The sequence below is a fragment of the Dermochelys coriacea genome, chromosome 13 (assembly GCF_009764565.3).
Source record: "Dermochelys coriacea isolate rDerCor1 chromosome 13, rDerCor1.pri.v4, whole genome shotgun sequence".
NCBI classification, from domain to species: Eukaryota; Metazoa; Chordata; order Testudines; family Dermochelyidae; genus Dermochelys; species Dermochelys coriacea.
In genome coordinates this window covers 28,700,784-28,718,135 of record NC_050080.1, presented here as the reverse complement: position 1 = coordinate 28,718,135, position 17,352 = coordinate 28,700,784, and the positions used below count along the sequence as shown (strand labels likewise).

At 47.2% G+C, this 17,352-nt stretch overlaps 1 protein-coding gene across 2 annotated transcripts in view; it reads right to left on the bottom strand.

Moving 5' to 3' along the window:
- The window catches only part of NECAB3 (N-terminal EF-hand calcium binding protein 3), a 114,090-nt gene that overhangs the window by 74,028 nt on the left and 22,710 nt on the right, over positions 1-17,352 (bottom strand). For both annotated transcript variants that reach the window (XR_005288677.2, XM_038370084.2), the window contains exons 2-3: positions 15,037-15,061; positions 9,651-9,759 (exon numbers count right to left, since the gene is read on the bottom strand). Coding sequence is in view for 1 of the 2 variants with exons in the window: in XM_038370084.2 (XP_038226012.1) it covers positions 9,651-9,759; positions 15,037-15,061 (134 nt within the window). In the remaining variant the exon portion in view is untranslated. The remainder of the gene's footprint in view (positions 1-9,650; positions 9,760-15,036; positions 15,062-17,352) is intronic.

The window sequence follows — 17,352 nt, the reverse complement described above, 5'->3', positions numbered from 1 at the left end:
AAGAGACATGATATAAAGGAAGACTGAAATACATTTATAGCTGAACCTGCTTATGCTGGACTTAAAGTGGAACACCATTGATAGTGAGGCCGAGTGGATTAAAGACCCAAATGGCTTCAATTAGGGACAGATGTGAAGTCCACACTTGGGAAGTTTGTGATTTGGGAAAACTTTTGATCCAGTTTTTAGGTTCATGAACTAGTTTAATTTGAGGAATCATAGAAATTGGCTGAAAGAGACCTTGAGAGGTCATCAAGCCCAGCCCGTTGCACTGAGGCAGGACCAAGTAAACCTTAACCATCCCTTACAGATGTTCATCTCATCTATTCTTAATCTTTCCCCCCTCTAATTTAGACTCATAGTGCCAACTTCTATCCTCACCTCTGGGTCTCTGCCAGTGCCCATCACCAGAGCGTCAGAGTGCCTGTAACACATATGAAACCTTGCTGTGCTGCCCCAGTGTGATAGGGTTAGACTCTGGCCTGCAGTTCCACCCAAAAGGATGAGTCTGTTTACAAATCAACATTTTTTTTCTTGTTGTAGGTCAGCCTGTTTCTCTAAGCCTGATCCAAAAAAAACCCAGTGAGGTCACTGGAGAGATCCCCACAGCTTTCAAGGAGTTTGGGATCAGGCCCTATATGATAGAAACTCAGCCAGCACAAGCATGATCCTATACACACCATATCAACTGCATTTCTTCTTTTCATTTGAATAGTCTCTGTGCCCCTCACTGCTTCTTTGTCTCCCAGTCTCTCTGGATTTGTTTTCATTCTCCCCTGTCTCTCTGCCCCAATTCCCATCTTGTTGCTTCGTTAGGTATTTTCTCTCCGCTCCCTTTCTGCACAGTCTTTTCATAGCCATAGCCACTTCTCGCTCCACTTAACTATAGTTCTTTATTACAACAAGGATTTTCCAACCCCCTCACTCTCCACCCTCCCCCTGCTCCTCTCTCACTCACTTTCCCCAAATCCTCTCAGTCTAGCCACTCTCTCCTTGTATCTCTGTTGCCTTCCAAGCAGCTGCTGCAGCATCCCCTGCTGCTCCCTGCCACGCCAAGCACTCCTGCTTTCCCTTTCCCCCCAGACACACCTTTCCCTGCCACCAGCCCCACTGCCAAGTGCCCTCATCTTCCCCATCGAGGCAGAGCAGAAGGGAGCACATATATAAAACACGTACAGTGAAACATGTCCAGAGGCCCCCACATCATGCGTCACTTCAGCAGACCACCAGGATTGTTTAGCACCAGCCCCTCATACACAGACCATGCCCAAGTTACAGAGTACAAGTCCACAGCTTTCTGATGGCCTGATGTATGGTGCCAGTGTGGTGCAGGCACAGAACACTGCAGTGTATAGGGTAGGGGAGTGTGTTTAAATTGAAGTGTCTGGGTAACTATTTAAGATAATAAGATGGCATGTTAGTCCCTTAAAGGAATAATGGATTTAATATATTTGTATTGTACAGGAGAGGGCTGGGCAGCACAGGACATACATGTCTGGGGGAAGATCTGGGGCTGGGGATGTGTTGGGGTCACCCTGCAGTATAACCCAGGCTGGTGAAAGCCAATGTGTAGCTGGCAGGCTGCAGTTACACACAGGATGTGCCCTGCATGCTGTTTGTGAGTGGCCCGGGTGGAAGCTACTACAGCAAGGCATTGTGAGGCACCCAAGGTTGCAGGGCAGGGGTGATACAGCTCCTGCTGGTCTGAATTGTGCCCTGGTATGTCACACTGTAATCTCTTTTGCTGCAAATTTAGTCCCAATGGACCTAGTGAACAATTGTTCACTGTCCTCTTTATAACAGCCTAATATTTGAAGACTGTTATCAGATCCCTCCTCAGCAGTCTTTTCTCAGGACTAAAAATTCCATTTTCTTAACCTTTCCTCATCGGTCAGGTTTTCTAAACCTTTTATCATTTTTGTTGCTCTCCTTTGAACTCTCTGCAATTTGTCCATTTCTTTCCTAAAGTGTGGCACCCATTATTGGATGCAGTACTCCAGCGAAGTTCTCAACAGTGCCAAGGAGAACAGGACAATTTCCCCCAGTGTCTTACATACAACACTCCTGCTAATACACCTCAGAATGATATTAGCCTTTTTTGCAGCTGAATCACATTTTTGACTTATACTCAATTTGTGATCCACTATAGCTCCCAGATCCTTTTCAGCTGTACTGCCATTCCTAGCTAGTTATTCAACACTCTGTGGCTGTGATTTTTCCTTTCTAAGTGCAGTGCTTTGCGTTTCTCTTTAGTGAATTTCATTTTCTTGATTTCAGACCAATTCTCCAATTTGTCAAGCTTGTTTTGAATTCCAATCCTGTCTTCCAAAATTCTTGCTACCCCTTCCATCTTTCATATTTTCCACTCCATTGTCCAAATCATTAATGAAAATATTGAATAGTACGGGACCCAAGACAGACCCCAGCAGGACCCCACTACATACACCCTCCCAGTTTGACAGCAAACCATTCATAACTACTCTGAGTATGGTTTTTCAGCCAATTATGCACCCATCTTACAGTAATTTCATGTAGTCCACATGTTCCTAGTTTGCTTATGAGAATGTCACATGGGACTGTGTCAAAAGCTTTACTAAAATCAAGATACAGTAAAAGCTGTGTTATCCAGCACTTTACCAACCAGAAAGCTCTATAAACCAGCATTTCTGATCTTCAATAGGGTCTGGTTGATATGGGGCCAGCAGACTCCCTACCTGGCTCTACATGGCTCCCTGAAAGCGGCACCATGTCCTTGCTGCTCCTAGATGGTGGAACGACCATGGGGGGGTCGTGCCCTGCCCCACCCCACCCCATCCCACCCTGCCATGAGCACTAGCTCTGCAGCTCCCATTGGACAGGAACTGCCTGTGGGCAGAGGCAGTGTGCAGAGCTGCCTGGCTGCACCTTTGCCTAGGAGTAGCAAGGACATGTCGCCGCTTCTGGGGATCCGCCCGAAGAAAGCGCCGCCCAGATCCGCCCCCCCCCAAAACTCCTCCCATGCCCCAACCCCCTGCCCCGAGCCCCCTGCTGTACCCAAACTCCCTCCCAGAGTCTGTGCCCCGCATCCCCTCCTGTGCCCCAACTCCCAGCCCTGAGGCCTCCCTCACCCAATCTCCCTCCCTCTTAGTTAACCGGAATTTTTGATTTACCGCCACCCCCCATTCTCCCAACATGCCAGATAACAAAGCTTTACTGTATATCGTGTCAACTGCCTCCCCCCATCCACTAAGCCAGTAGCCCTGTCAAAAAGGTTAATTGGGTTGGGTTGGCATGATTTGTCCTTGACATATCCATGCTGGCTGTTCCTCATAACCCAATTATCCTTTAGGTGCCTACAAACTGATTGTTTAATTATTTGTTTCAGTATCTTTCCAGGCATCAAAGTTAGGCTGACTGGTCTATAATTCGTCTTTCTTCCCCGTTTGAAAGACAGGTCCTATGTTTGCCCTTCTCCAGGCCTCTGGGACCTCACCCGTCCTCCATGTAGAAGATAATCACTAACAGGCTGATGCTCTGCTCTGCCATAGGCTTCCTGGGCACATCAGTCAGTCTCTCTGCACTTGAGTTCTCCATCTGCACTAGGGAGATAACAGCCACGCATGGCCTCACAAGGGGTGTGTGAGGACAACATTAGAGATTGTGAGGTGCTCAGCTACTGCGGCTGGGGGCGGGGGGCATATAATGAACATAGAAAGATATTCTTCTTCTGACCTTTTATTCCTTACCAATAAAATCAGTGTTCATTTAAACTCCTGTGGCAAACTTCATTAAGGTCAGCCATTTTAAACACTCTTCATCCACTGGCCTGGCTCTGCAGCGCCTCACACCTGTGCTAAGTGGGTGTCAAACACCACCCAATCAGACAGCAAGCTGTGCAGCGTGCCGAGGGCACTGTCTTTGCAGCCTGTCAATTGTGTAAGATGGCATAAGCAGGCGGAACCCCCCCTTACTGTTTGCTTCGGTAGAAGCCGGTAAATAAGTGGGATCCATCCTTTTACCTGAAGATCTCACTGAGAACTTGTTGATTCCACACCTGGGGAGTGTCAGAGAGACTGATTCCAATGCCAGAGCCACACAGGGCGCTAACCTGCCAGATAAGCTCAGACCTCATTTCGAACTCTGTAGTTATTTCTACTCTCTGAGCTCTGACTGTTCAACACGTTCCAGATCCAAGCATCTGCACCAGAACAGGAACCATTCCATAAGTCATCCTGCCTGAGTGGTTCAGCCATGCTGCATCTGAGCAAGGATGCAGCTTGCATGCTGGTTGCTCACTTTAAGGTTCACAGTCTCACCTCCAAGACAAACTGGGTCTAATGCAAAAGCTGTCGTTTCCACCTGAAACCTGGCTAAGGGGAGAAAAATCTGCTGGAGATGACAGAGCAGAGAATCAGCAATCAGGCTCCTGACAACAGAATCCCCCTTGGAGCTCACAAGTCCGTGCAGCTGCTAGGCGAAGATTTGAACAGATTCTAATCCCTGGTAACACAAACACGGTGGTGACAGCTGTCATCGCTCAAGCTAAACCCTGTATTCCGTATGCTGAAGACCCTGCAGAATGGTGGAAATGGAAAGACAGCAGGCACCCTGATCTTGCTACTACTATAATCCAGGGGGGAAAAGGTGGAGGGGTAGGTTGTCTTCCGGGTTCCAGTAACACAGACACAGGTAACTAACCGCTTTCATGTTCTCTCCACAGGTACCAATGCGGAGAGTGGACCAGATGATATGTCTGGGGGGAGAAAGCAGAAGGAGACTCCGCTGGTTGGGAGGCATGAGATGCGATGTCCTGAGGTTGGAGGTTCCACGACCACCACTCCCAAGAGGAGAAGGCGGGTGGTGGTGGTCGGGGACTCTCTCCTCCGGGGGACTGAGTCATCTATCTGCCGCCCTGACCGGGAAAACCGAGAAGTCTGCTGCTTGCCAGGGGCTAAGATTCGTGATGTGACGGAGAGACTGCCGAGACTCATCAAGCCCTCGGATCGCTACCCCTTCCTGCTTCTCCACGTGGGCACCAATGATACTGCCAAGAATGACCTTGAGCGGATCACTGCGGACTATGTGGCTCTGGGAAGAAGGATAAAGGAGTTGGAGGCGCAAGTGGTGTTCTCGTCCATCCTCCCCGTGGAAGGAAAAGGCCTGGGTAGGGACCGTCGAATCGTGGAGGTCAACGAATGGCTACGCAGGTGGTGTCGGAGAGAAGGCTTTGGATTCTTTGACCATGGGATGGTGTTCCATGAAGGAGGAGTGCTGGGCAGAGACGGGCTCCATCTTACGAAGAGAGGGAAGAACATCTTTGCCAACAGGCTGGCTAACCTAGTGAGGAGGGCTTTAAACTAGGTTCACCGGGGGAAGGAGACCAAAGCCCTGAGGTAAGTGGGAAAGCGGGATACCGGGAGGAAGCACAGGCAGGAAGGTCTGTGAGGGGAGGGCTCCTGCCTCATACTGGGAATGAGGGGCGATCAACAGGTTATCTCAAGTGCTTATATACAAATGCACAAAGCCTTGGAAACAAGCAGGGAGAACTGGAGGTCCTGGTGATGTCAAGGAATTATGACGTGATTGGAATAACAGAGACTTGGTGGGATAACTCACATGACTGGAGTACAGTCATGGATGGTTATAAACTGTTCAGGAAGGACAGGCAGGGCAGAAAAGGTGGGGGAGTAGCACTGTATGTAAGGGAGCAGTATGACTGCTCAGAGCTCCGGTACGAAACTGTGGAAAACCTGAGTGTCTCTGGATTAAGTTTAGAAGTGTGTGCAACAAGAGTGATGTCATGGTGGGAGTCTGCTATAGACCACCGGACCAGGGGGATGAGGTGGATGAGGCTTTCTTCCGGCAACTCACGGAAGCTACTAGATCGCATGCCCTGATCCTCATGGGTGACTTTAATTTTCCTGATATCTGCTGGGAGAGCAATACAGCGGTGCATAGACAATCCAGGAAGTTTTTGGAAAGCGTAGGGGACAATTTCCTGGTGCAAGTGCTAGGGGAGCCAACTAGGGGGAGCGCTTTTCTTGACCTGCTGCTCACAAACCGGGTAGAATTAGTGGGGGAAGCAAAAGTGGATGGGAATCTGGGAGGCAGTGACCATGAGTTGGTTGAGTTCAGGATCCTGACGCAGGGAAGAAAGGTAAGCAGCAGGATACGGACCCTGGACTTCAGGAAAGCAGACTTTGACTCCCTCAGGGAACAGATGGCCAGGATCCCCTGGGGGACTAACATGAAAGGGAAGGGAGTCCAGGAGAGCTGGCTGTATTTCAAGGAATCCCTGTTGAGGTTACAGGGACAAACCATCCCGATGAGTCGAAAGAATAGTAAATATGGCAGGCGACCAGCTTGGCTTAATGGTGAAATCCTAGCGGATCTTAAACATAAAAAAGAAGCTTACAAGAAGTGGAAGCTTGGACATATGACCAGGGAAGAGTATAAAAATATTGCTCGGGCATGTAGGAAAGATATCAGGAGGGCCAAATCGCACCTGGAGCTGCAGCTAGCAAGAGATGTCAAGAGTAACAAGAAGGGTTTCTTCAGGTATGTTGGCAACAAGAAGAAAGCCAAGGAAAGTGTGGGCCCCTTACTGAATGAGGGAGGCAAGCTAGTGACAGAGGATGTGGAAAAAGCTAATGTACTCAATGCTTTTTTTGCCTCTGTTTTCACTAACAAGGTCAGCTCCCAGACTGCTGTGCTGGGCAACACAAAATGGGGAAGAGATGGCCAGCCCTCTGTAGAGATAGAGGTGGTTAGGGACTATTTAGAAAAGCTGGACGTGCACAAGTCCATGGGGCCGGACGAATTGCATCCGAGAGTGCTGAAGGAATTGGCGGCTGTGATTGCAGAGCCCTTGGCCATTATCTTTGAAAACTCGTGGCGAACGGGGGAAGTCCCGGATGACTGGAAAAAGGCTAATGTAGTGCCCATCTTTAAAAAAGGGAAGAAGGAGGATCCTGGGAACTACAGGCCGGTCAGCCTCACCTCAGTCCCTGGAAAAATCATGGAGCAGGTCCTCAAAGAATCAATCCTGAAGCACTTAGAGGAGAGGAAAGTGATCAGGAACAGTCAGCATGGATTCACCAAGGGAAGGTCATGCCTGACTAATCTAATCGCCTTTTATGATGAGATTACTGGTTCTGTGGATGAAGGGAAAGCAGTGGATGTATTGTTTCTTGACTTTAGCAAAGCTTTTGACACGGTCTCCCACAGCATTCTTGTCAGCAAGTTAAGGAAGTATGGGCTGGATGAATGCACTATAAGGTGGGTAGAAAGCTGGCTAGATTGTCGGGCTCAACGGGTAGTGATCAATGGCTCCATGTCTAGTTGGCAGCCGGTGTCAAGTGGAGTGCCCCAGGGGTCGGTCCTGGGGCCCGTTTTGTTCAATATCTTCATAAATGATCTGGAGGATGGTGTGGATTGCACTCTCAGCAAATTTGCGGATGATACTAAACTGGGAGGAGTGGTAGATACGCTGGAGGGGAGGGATAGGATACAGAAGGACCTAGACAAATTGGAGGATTGGGCCAAAAGAAATCTAATGAGGTTCAATAAGGATAAATGCAGGGTCCTGCACTTAGGATGGAAGAATCCAATGCACCGCTACAGACTAGGGACCGAATGGCTCGGCAGCAGTTCTGCGGAAAAGGACCTAGGGGTGACAGTGGACGAGAAGCTGGATATGAGTCAGCAGTGTGCCCTTGTTGCCAAGAAGGCCAATGGCATTTTGGGTTGTATAAGTAGGGGCATAGCGAGCAGATCGAGGGACGTGATCGTTCCCCTCTATTCGACACTGGTGAGGCCTCATCTGGAGTACTGTGTCCAGTTTTGGGCCCCACACTACAGGAAGGATGTGGATAAATTGGAAAGAGTACAACGAAGGGCAACGAAAATGATTAGGGGTCTAGAGCACATGACTTATGAGGAGAGGCTGAGGGAGCTGGGATTGTTTAGTCTGCAGAAGAGAAGAATGTGGGGGGATTTGATAGCTGCTTTCAACTACCTGAAAGGGGGTTTCAAAGAGGATGGCTCTAGACTGTTCTCAATGGTAGCAGATGACAGAACGAGGAGTAATGGTCTCAAGTTGCAATGGGGGAGGTTTAGATTGGATATTAGGAAAAACTTTTTCACTAAGAGGGTGGTGAAACACTGGAATGCGTTACCTAGGGAGGTGGTAGAATCTCCTTCCTTAGAGGTTTTTAAGGTCAGGCTTGACAAAGCCCTGGCTGGGATGATTTAACTGGGACTTGGTCCTGCTTTGAGCAGGGGGTTGGACTAGATGACCTTCTGGGGTCCCTTCCAACCCTGATATTCTATGATTCTATGATTCTATGATTCTTCCTCTGCAGCCCGGAGCACAATCAGTTGCAGGTTTAAACTAGTGTAAACAGTAGATTCTCAGTAACTTGAAGTCTTTAGACCATGGTTTGAGGCCGTCAGTGACTCAGCCAGAGGTTAGGGATCTATGACCAGAGTGGTGGGTGAGGTTCTGTGGCCTGCGTTGTGCAGGCAGACAGACTAGATGATCCCCATGGTCCCTTTCTGACCTTAGAGTCTATAATGTGGTTAAGGCAAAAGAGACCTAGGTTTAGCTCCTGGCTTTGCAACAGACTTGGAGTTAGGTGCCTACATACCTTTGAGGATTTGGCCTTCATCTTTCTGTGCCTCAGTTCCCTGTCTTACCGCAGGGAAAACTGCGTTAACTCAATGGGGCAGGGGAAAGTAATTAATGTTTGTGAGCTATTGAGATACCACGACATTGAAAGCGTTGGAAAGAGATGACAGATTTTCTGGTCTCTCTGCCCAGCAGTTTGAGACTCTGCTTGCTCGTGCTAAGGATCTACTCAGATCAGAGAGTCCATCTGCTCCCAGATGGTGTAGAAAGCCTAGGGCCAAATTCCTCCCTGGTGCAACTCCATTCATTTAAATGGATATATGCCAGGGATAAAATTGGCCTCCATCATTTTAAAAAATGAAATTTGCCCTTACTCTGGTTCAAATATTAAATACAACGTTTCCATGCCATCTGGCTGTACGCTGTGTAGAACAATACACTAGGGCAGGCTTTGATCTCTGTAACAGTGGAATTCTGGAGTAACTCTACGGTTCCTCTAGGATATCTCCAGCCTATAGAAATCAGAATTCGGCTCACTATTTTCATCAAAAGTAGCCTCAATTCTCAGTCACTCTAAGTCCCATCTGAAGGCCCCTTTATGCTGACAGGGTGGGTTAAAGCAGCCTTCATATAAATGAGAATTGAGGGCCCATGTGTCACTCATGCCACGGAATTGTCATTGTTTTGATCTCACTGCATGTTTCTATCTCGGCTCTAATGTGGTTTTACATTGGTGCATATTTCTGAAACAGATTTTTAAATTGCAAACTGCGGTAGCATGATTTTTAAATGGATGTTACTTGGAATGAATTCACATAAATCTGACAGTGATTGTCCCCAAATGTCTGACTCTACAGCCACATTCATATCTGGTATTCAATGAATTTTAATATCTGACAATTCCAAGATGTGGATTTATCTCATGCCTAATATTTATTGCAGAGGTTTATTTGCACCAATCTCCAAATGTCACCCTATCCACAGTCAATGGAGTTTTAAATCCTGCTTCACATCCTCTTACCGAGGACAGTTTAGTACTTACTCTGAATGATGCCTGTCAATTCCACTGAACAGCTCCCTCAGCTCCTCTGAGCTTAAAATCCCATCCGCAAAATAGTTCTTAAACTCTTCAAATGACAGCTTGCCGTCATCTGCGTGTAAATAAAAGGAGAGGAAGAATTATACAGCTGCAAAGAGAAGTGAATCCAGCCATGTAAAGTCTATACAAGAAGCGTGGGCTGACTAGGAGTGTTTACGGTCACAGACATTTCAATGTAACCACATTCCATCAAAAGACACAGCGCTGTCAAAACAAATACTTGATGAAATGAAGTCGATTTTCCCAGTATTTTGTTTTGGAAGAGAAGCAAGGAAAAAGAGCCCCGACACTGTCAAAACATCGCAGCGACATTTGGGGAAGGAAACATTTCGATTTTGCATTTTGAAAGAACTTCTCATTTCCCATTTGCTTACATTATAATACAAACACATTTTTAAAGTTGAATTTTGTCACAACAAAACTTCTGAAGTGAACTGAAACAAAAATTATGTGTGGGGGGGAACTTTTCCTTCAGAGTGTTTCAAAATGTTCAGTTATCACCATACACTAAACCTCCCAACCCAAATGAGACCAGAGTATTAAGCCCCCAGTTCTCTCTCCAATTCAGAATGAAGTCAGATTTTGCAGTCTCCGAATCCTTCACCAAGCAGAACTTCTGTTCTTTGCATAGCTCTAATAATAAATAATAATAATAACAATACTTAGTCCTTCTATAGCTTGTTCCAGGCGAGGCCCTCAAAGCATACTGCAAGCATACATTAATTAAGCCTCACAAAATGCCTGTAGTTCAGTACTATAACCCCATTTTAAGAAAGGAAAATCTAAGGATCAAATCCCTGACACTGAGATCTGCTGGGCTACTGACAGTCTCCCAAAGGAAGCTGCTGAAGCCCCATCACTGGGGGCATTTCAAACTAAGCTTGACAGCAAACTAGTGAAGATTTTCAAAAGGGACTGGTGATTACGCATGTCTGTCTTTAGCAGTCCAATGCAAGGTGCCTTAAAGGTCTCAGCATACCCATTGTCTCACAGTGGGTTCCTAAGAACTGAGATTCCCCAAATCACTTGCCACAGCTGAAAATCTTGGGCTAACCAAACCAAAGGAATAACCCAGCTCAGAAAGAGAAACTGGGAGGAGTTAACAGGCCTTTGGCCTCTGAATTCTATGCTTTGATTCCCCTCTCACTCATACCTCAATGCCAAAGCAGCCAGTGGGGTTATACCTGTGTAATGCTGGTGTAAGCGAGTGGCAATTCAGATGAAGAAATAGAGATATGGAAGTTACCATGAGTCAGTGGAAGTGCCAGGAACAGAACCCCAGGTGTCCTGATCCCCAGACTCCTGCTCTACCTACAAGTGGTCACATCTTGAGGGAGCCAGCATATTATTATCCAAACTGGCATTTAAGAAGGATGCCAGGGCTAACACCCAACTCTTGCAAAAAGTGTCATGGGATGCATCAGGCACACAAGTGACTGTTATCCTCTGCCTTGCTGTATAACAGTGGAAAAGAGTAAAACACGGTTCTCCCCCTTCTATGCCAGCAAACGCAGCAATCAGTTGCTGCTTGGCAAATGATCAGAGAAAGGAAAGAGCCAGGAATCCAATTGCGGGTGCAGGGGATTGGAGGCCACAGCACTCCTTTGAATGTGACTCTGAGCCCTTTGGCTGCTGTTGCTACAAAGTGCATTTGTAAGGCAAGCTCTCCTTTTCCTGCTTTGTCAAGGCCACTCGGCAAAGCGATTCCCGGGAGGTCCCTTGACACTACATGGTTCATCTCTTAAATACAGACATATTCCCATCAGAGTCCAGCTGGCATAGCCAGCAGCTTCCAGCTGTTGGGGGTGGAGTGGGTGTCATACTGCACCCCATATTTGTCATAGTAATGTTATTATAATATGGTTATGACATAATTATGATGCATTTTGTACAAGGTAAGTCATGTGAGGTGTCACTGGAAAAGTTATGATTTGCTAAATATGATTATCCTATTTGTATGCATGTATAATTTTTGTATCTGAAGTTATAAATACTGACTATGTATCTGTACTTCAAATGTAGTTACACCTGTGTAACGCTCACTAGACAAGATGCTTTCAGTTGAGATAGCTGGTTGGGAAGGGCCTATTCAGAGCCATTAGGGAAAACAGTAGGCCTTAGGAGAAGCTTATCTCCCATGTGGTGAGCCTTCCTGTGAACTCTCCAGACAGCCTGTAAGTAATGGCTGCTATGACTCTACAAGGACATGTGACCAGGCCACATGATTCTGGATTCCATTTTGGGATGTCAGTATTTTTCCACAAACCAGTCTGGGAACCAATTTTTGAAACAAAGGGTTCCCACCTGTATGCTAAAGCTTTTTTAGGCAGGGAGTGACATCATCTGTTGTTCTTCACTCCCCACACAAGAAGACTCCTAGAAACACCGGAGGAAAAAAAAAACTGAACTGGGGGAAGTGCTGGATCCAGGCTAAAGGGATTTCTAGCCTGTCTATGAAGACCTGAAAAACCCAAGCTGTAAAGCTAATGCAGCTTGTGCCTTAAGAATTTACAAGTCTGCCTGTACCATCCGTTAGGGTGAGAATCTGCTATTCATATCCAATGTATCTAGTATCTTAAGCTTTGTTTGTGTTTTTGTTTATTTGCTAGATAATTTGCTTTGATCTGTTTGCTATCACTTATAACCATTTAAAAATCTATCTTTTATAGTTAATAAATTTATTTTATGTTTTAATCTAAACCAGTGAGTTTGGAGTTAAGCGTGTGGGAATCTTAGCTCAGAGACGCTGTTGCATATTCCTCTCCACATTGCGGGGGAGGCGAACTGCATAATACATTCATACTGTTTGGGGCTTGGACCAAGGTAGGATGGTACCACTCTGGGGTCCTAAGCTGGAAAGCTGGGTTTATTTTGGCTGTAGCCTCTTTATTTTTGGTTCACATGCAGTGGCTGGTCAGAGAGCCTGCAGTTAACTGCAGTTGGGTGTGTCCCTGCCTGTGTGAATGCTGGTGGAAGTGTAAGACCGGGAGCGTGTCTGCAAATTGTCACAGCAGCAAAGTGTGAAAGGGAGCCCAGGATGATGGGTCAGAGGGCTCAATGGTACCCCAGTTCCAGGTGGTGCCCCAGAAGGAACCAGTCACAGTGGGTTCTCTTTCCTGAATGGCTGCTTGCTGCTCTCTGACTCTGGGGCAAATCTTCTGCATTGCAGATCTGGCAGAACAGTAACACATTGGGCTATGTGGCTTGTCATGTTCTATTTTCCCCCAGGGCAGATGGGCAATGACCTGCGGGGGGGAGGGGGAGGGTCACCTTCCCTGCAGCAGGTCACTTGCCAGCATTAGCTGGGTAGATCTCACTTAATCATCTCCCTGCCACTGCAGGGGCCTCGGGCACTGGGGCACCTCCGCCCCTCCTGTTCTCTGCCTAGGGCACAGAACAGTCCAGTCTCCTGTGGGTATCATTTACTTTGGTCTCATTTTGGTTGTTGGGTTTAGTGCATAGGTGCTGCGTACTGTTCGTGATTCATGATATACAGGAGGTCAGACTGGATGGTCTAGTGGTCCCTTCTGGCCTTAAACTCAATGACTATTAGCCAGTACAGGAGGGCTTGCTAGAAGAGTGGATTACTCCTCTCAAACTGTGTTTTCATCCATGGGTCTAGCACAATATTTCAAGGCCAATTTTTTTCTGTCAGGCACATTTACTGCAGGGTCTAGAACTAGGGTAAATGAGGGATGGGCACAGTCCTCCACCCTGGGTCCTGTGGGACTGACAAGGACTTCACTGGAAAGGGACCTGTTGGTCCAAAAGGCTAACCAGGTAACTGTGTGGCTGTGGTCTGAATGTATCAGTTCTTCCAGCGGCAAAGAGTCCTGTGGCACCTTATAGACTAACAGACATATTGGAGCATAAGCTTTCGTAGGTGAATACCCACTTCTTGCATCTGAAGAAGTGGGTATTCACCTATGAAAGCTTATGCTCCAATACGTCTGATAGTCTATAAGGTGCCACAGGACTCTTTGCCGCTTTCACAGATCCAGACTAACACGGCGGTATGGATAACACACCCTCCGATACTTGAGTTCTTCCAGTAGCAGCTGAGTCATTCAGTGGATCCAGTCCCACTGAAGTCCCATAACAGCCAAAGTCAATGCACTGCAGGAAGCAGAACTCTTCTTTCTCCCTTGTTGTTTGCCATCAGTCTTACAGGTGCTGGCGGGGTAGGGAGGAACTGGATCTGGCACAAGTGAGCTGAGGATGAGGCCCATAATGTGCACGTGTTGAAGTGTGCTCTGGATTTCATTTTCTAGCCCTGGCCAATTGGAGGCCAGACACCAGCTCTGGGCTACATGGGGGTCTGTTCTTGCTTTGCTTTCAGCGTGGTCCAGGGAGGATGCAACAACAGCCAAATTCAAATGAAATCAGAAACAGCATCATCAAATGAACGTCAGGTTACAGGGAAAGAGCGAAGGCCTGGCCTGATATAGAGGTCAGCCTGGATAATGGAAACAACACAGTTACGGGTGCTGCAGACAGGGGTTAGCACTGATTGTCAGGTTACAGACAGGGGTTAGCCATCTCTCCTATTCCTCTGTTGCAACAAACCCAGATGCCGAGGGCTCTAGATATAGTACAGGGCTCACGAGCTGGGACAGTTTTAATGAGAGATTGCACAAGTTCTGTGTGCAATTGGAAGGGCCTGAATTACAAAACATCAGGAGAGCCAGGGTGCCCTGAAAATGTGATCACATTTGTGTGCACCTGGAATATGAAGGGCATTATAGACAGAACCATACGAATTCTGTTCGGTTGGGCTCTCAGCCCAAGAGCACCTTATTTCATTTTAAATCTGCAGAAGGGAAGCTGTTTTGGTGGCAGTTGATTATTTTCTGGGTTCACACAATTAGTAAATTGAGGTTGCCCTGTGTTATTCTGGAGAAGTTCTATAAATACATCGCTACCCACACAAAAGGCAGTCAGACAGAGACCCTCATACAGCTGGGGCACAAACCAACCACAGATAAGGGGGCTAGAAAGAAACTTCCCCTAGGAGCAAGTTATTCTGTTGTCCAGGAGGAGGGGCTATTGCATGGGCCTCTGTCAAAGACATCTACAGAGCAGGTGAGCCCCTGGTCTAATCTGGACGGGCAATTCTTGTGCTCCATTTCTTTATCTCCCTAAAGGCTTTCCCAGAGGCAGCAGGGGAAGGAGGATGGGAAGGTTCAGAGTTCTTTTCCTCACAGCCGGTGAGCTGTTTTTCTTTTCTTTGTCACTTTACTGGCAGACATCTCCGTAGGGAAAGAACTAAACCTACTTTCCTACAGGCAGCTTGGGAACAGGGATAGGATACAGTGTCCCGAGTACTCACCGTTCTTGTTGGCTCGTCGAAAAACCTGAAAAGAAAAACATAGAACGTGTTGTAACAACACTGGGGATAGAGGGTATCGTCTTTTCATTCCTGAGTGAGACAGAAAAGCACCAATCCTTGCTGCAGAGCAAATCAGGACATGCAATTCGCAGATCCCTAATGAGGTGCTAATCTACCCAAATGAATAGGGGTACGGCTACCCAGCAGTGGCAAGAGCTGTGGCTCAGGCTAGCCACCTGAGTATGTGCCGGGGGCTGGCCAGGATTGTGGTGGCTAGCTCAAGCCACACCCCATGCCACTGCAGCCACACTGCTATTTTTAGAACACCAGCTGGAGCAGGGCTAGCATGCGTCTGCCTGCCCACATGGGGAAGCAGCTTCCCTGCTGCTGTGTAGACACATCCTTGGAGTGTTAATTACCACTGTGGGATGGGTTTGCTCAGAGGAGATTTTCCTTTGCAAACTATTCAAGCTGTTTCTCTCCTCCAATCTACAGAGCCCTGAGGATGCCTGTCTATGATTTACCAAACTCCAGCATGTGCACAGAGCATTTTTTTTTTGTTCCTCTGCTCGCTTTAGAGTAGCGAGCATGGAGGGATCCAGACTAGGAAGGACCAGATTGCAGCATGTGGCCTGCAACCTGCAACAAGCATGTGACCACGGTTGTTACTTCAAAGTCTTCAACGTTTCAGCTCCTTTAAACAAAATAATTACCATGACATCTAGCTCATATAGAGGGTTTTCCCCCCAGTTGATCTAAAAGTGTTTTACAGAGGAAGTCGGTATCATTGTGCCCATTTTACAGAGGGGGAAACTGAGGCACAGAGCAGTGATTCATCCACGGTAACTCAGCCAGCGGTGGAGCCAGGAAGAGAACCCAGGTCTATTGAGGCCCATTCTGGTTCAGTGCACTCTCCACCAGGCCACACTTCCTTAAAAAGACAACAGCATTAAGCACCTCCCGCATTTCACCCATCAGAAAAATCCCTGAGTAACAGCACTAAGGAAATGGGACTTCCCTTCCCTAGATGATCTTCCTTACCAGCAGCCCATCCAGCAGCGAAACTCCTCCCCCTCTGGTGAGGGCAGAGCAGTAGCTGATTCTGTGCTCACTACAACATGCATGTAAGAGTCATCCTGGGTATGATGAAGGAGCTGGCTACAGAAAGTCAGTTTTCTGGCTAAAGTAATTCTGGATAATGGAGTAAACTGTTTCTTTGTTTCACATCTGATACAATTTGTACTGATTTCTTTCGAGTCTGATGAAAGAAAACAGATAATACTAGGCAGAAGATGGAGAAGGAATTATCACTTGCTTTGACCTGCCACCCACACACCTCAAAAGCAGATGAGCGGAGCTACTGTTAAGGGGATCTCCCTCCCCGCTTCATTCCTCTGGTATTGGCCGGTAATCAGTACACCCTTGGATGACTTCAGATGAATTTAGGAGTATCCTGATCATTTGTAAGTCACGCCAAAGATGCTGCAGCAGTGTTATAATGTGCCAGGCTGTAAGGGCCCACAGCTGTATTGTGTTCGAGAGGTTATATCTGATCAAAGCTTGTGTGACTTTTAGTCACATTATAATGAAAAGTGAAAAAGGGAAATAACCTTACATTGAGAGGCAGTCACTTCACAGGCTGTGTGCCTCGGTAACAAAATAGTGTTAGTCCTGCCCAAACGGAACAGACCTATGATCCATTCCATTTGATAGTCCACCTTGGGCCATACACAACAGATCAATGGCCCATTCTGTCAGCTAGCTCACTGTGGGCTATACACAACAGATCAATGGCCCATTCTATCTGCTGGCCAGCCTTGGGCTACACCAGAGCAGACCAAGAACCCATTCCGTTGGTTAGCCCACCTTGGGACATACACAACAGATCAATGACTCATTCCGTCAGCTAGCCCACCTTGAGCCACACCAGGGCAGACCAATGGTCTATTGAATCCACTGCTCTGTGTCCATCAGTGGTCAGTTCCTGGTGCTCCAGAGGAAGATGTAAAACCCACATAGCTCCCTCAGTTGGGCAATACCAGCCACGGGGGGAATCTAAGGGAAAAAGGAGTTCAGGAGAGCTGGCAGTTTCTCAAAGAGACAATACTGAAGGTGCAATAGTAAACCATCCCAGTGTGAAGGAAAGGTAGGAAGAATAGTAAGAGGCCACTGTGGCTGCATCAGGAGCCTAACAATCAAAAATGGAATCCTACAGGCAGTAGAAACATAGACAAATTGCTAAAGACGAGTACAAAAGGAATAGCACAAGTAGGGACTGTAATGATCTAGGGACTAGAGCCCCATCTGCAAAGTCTG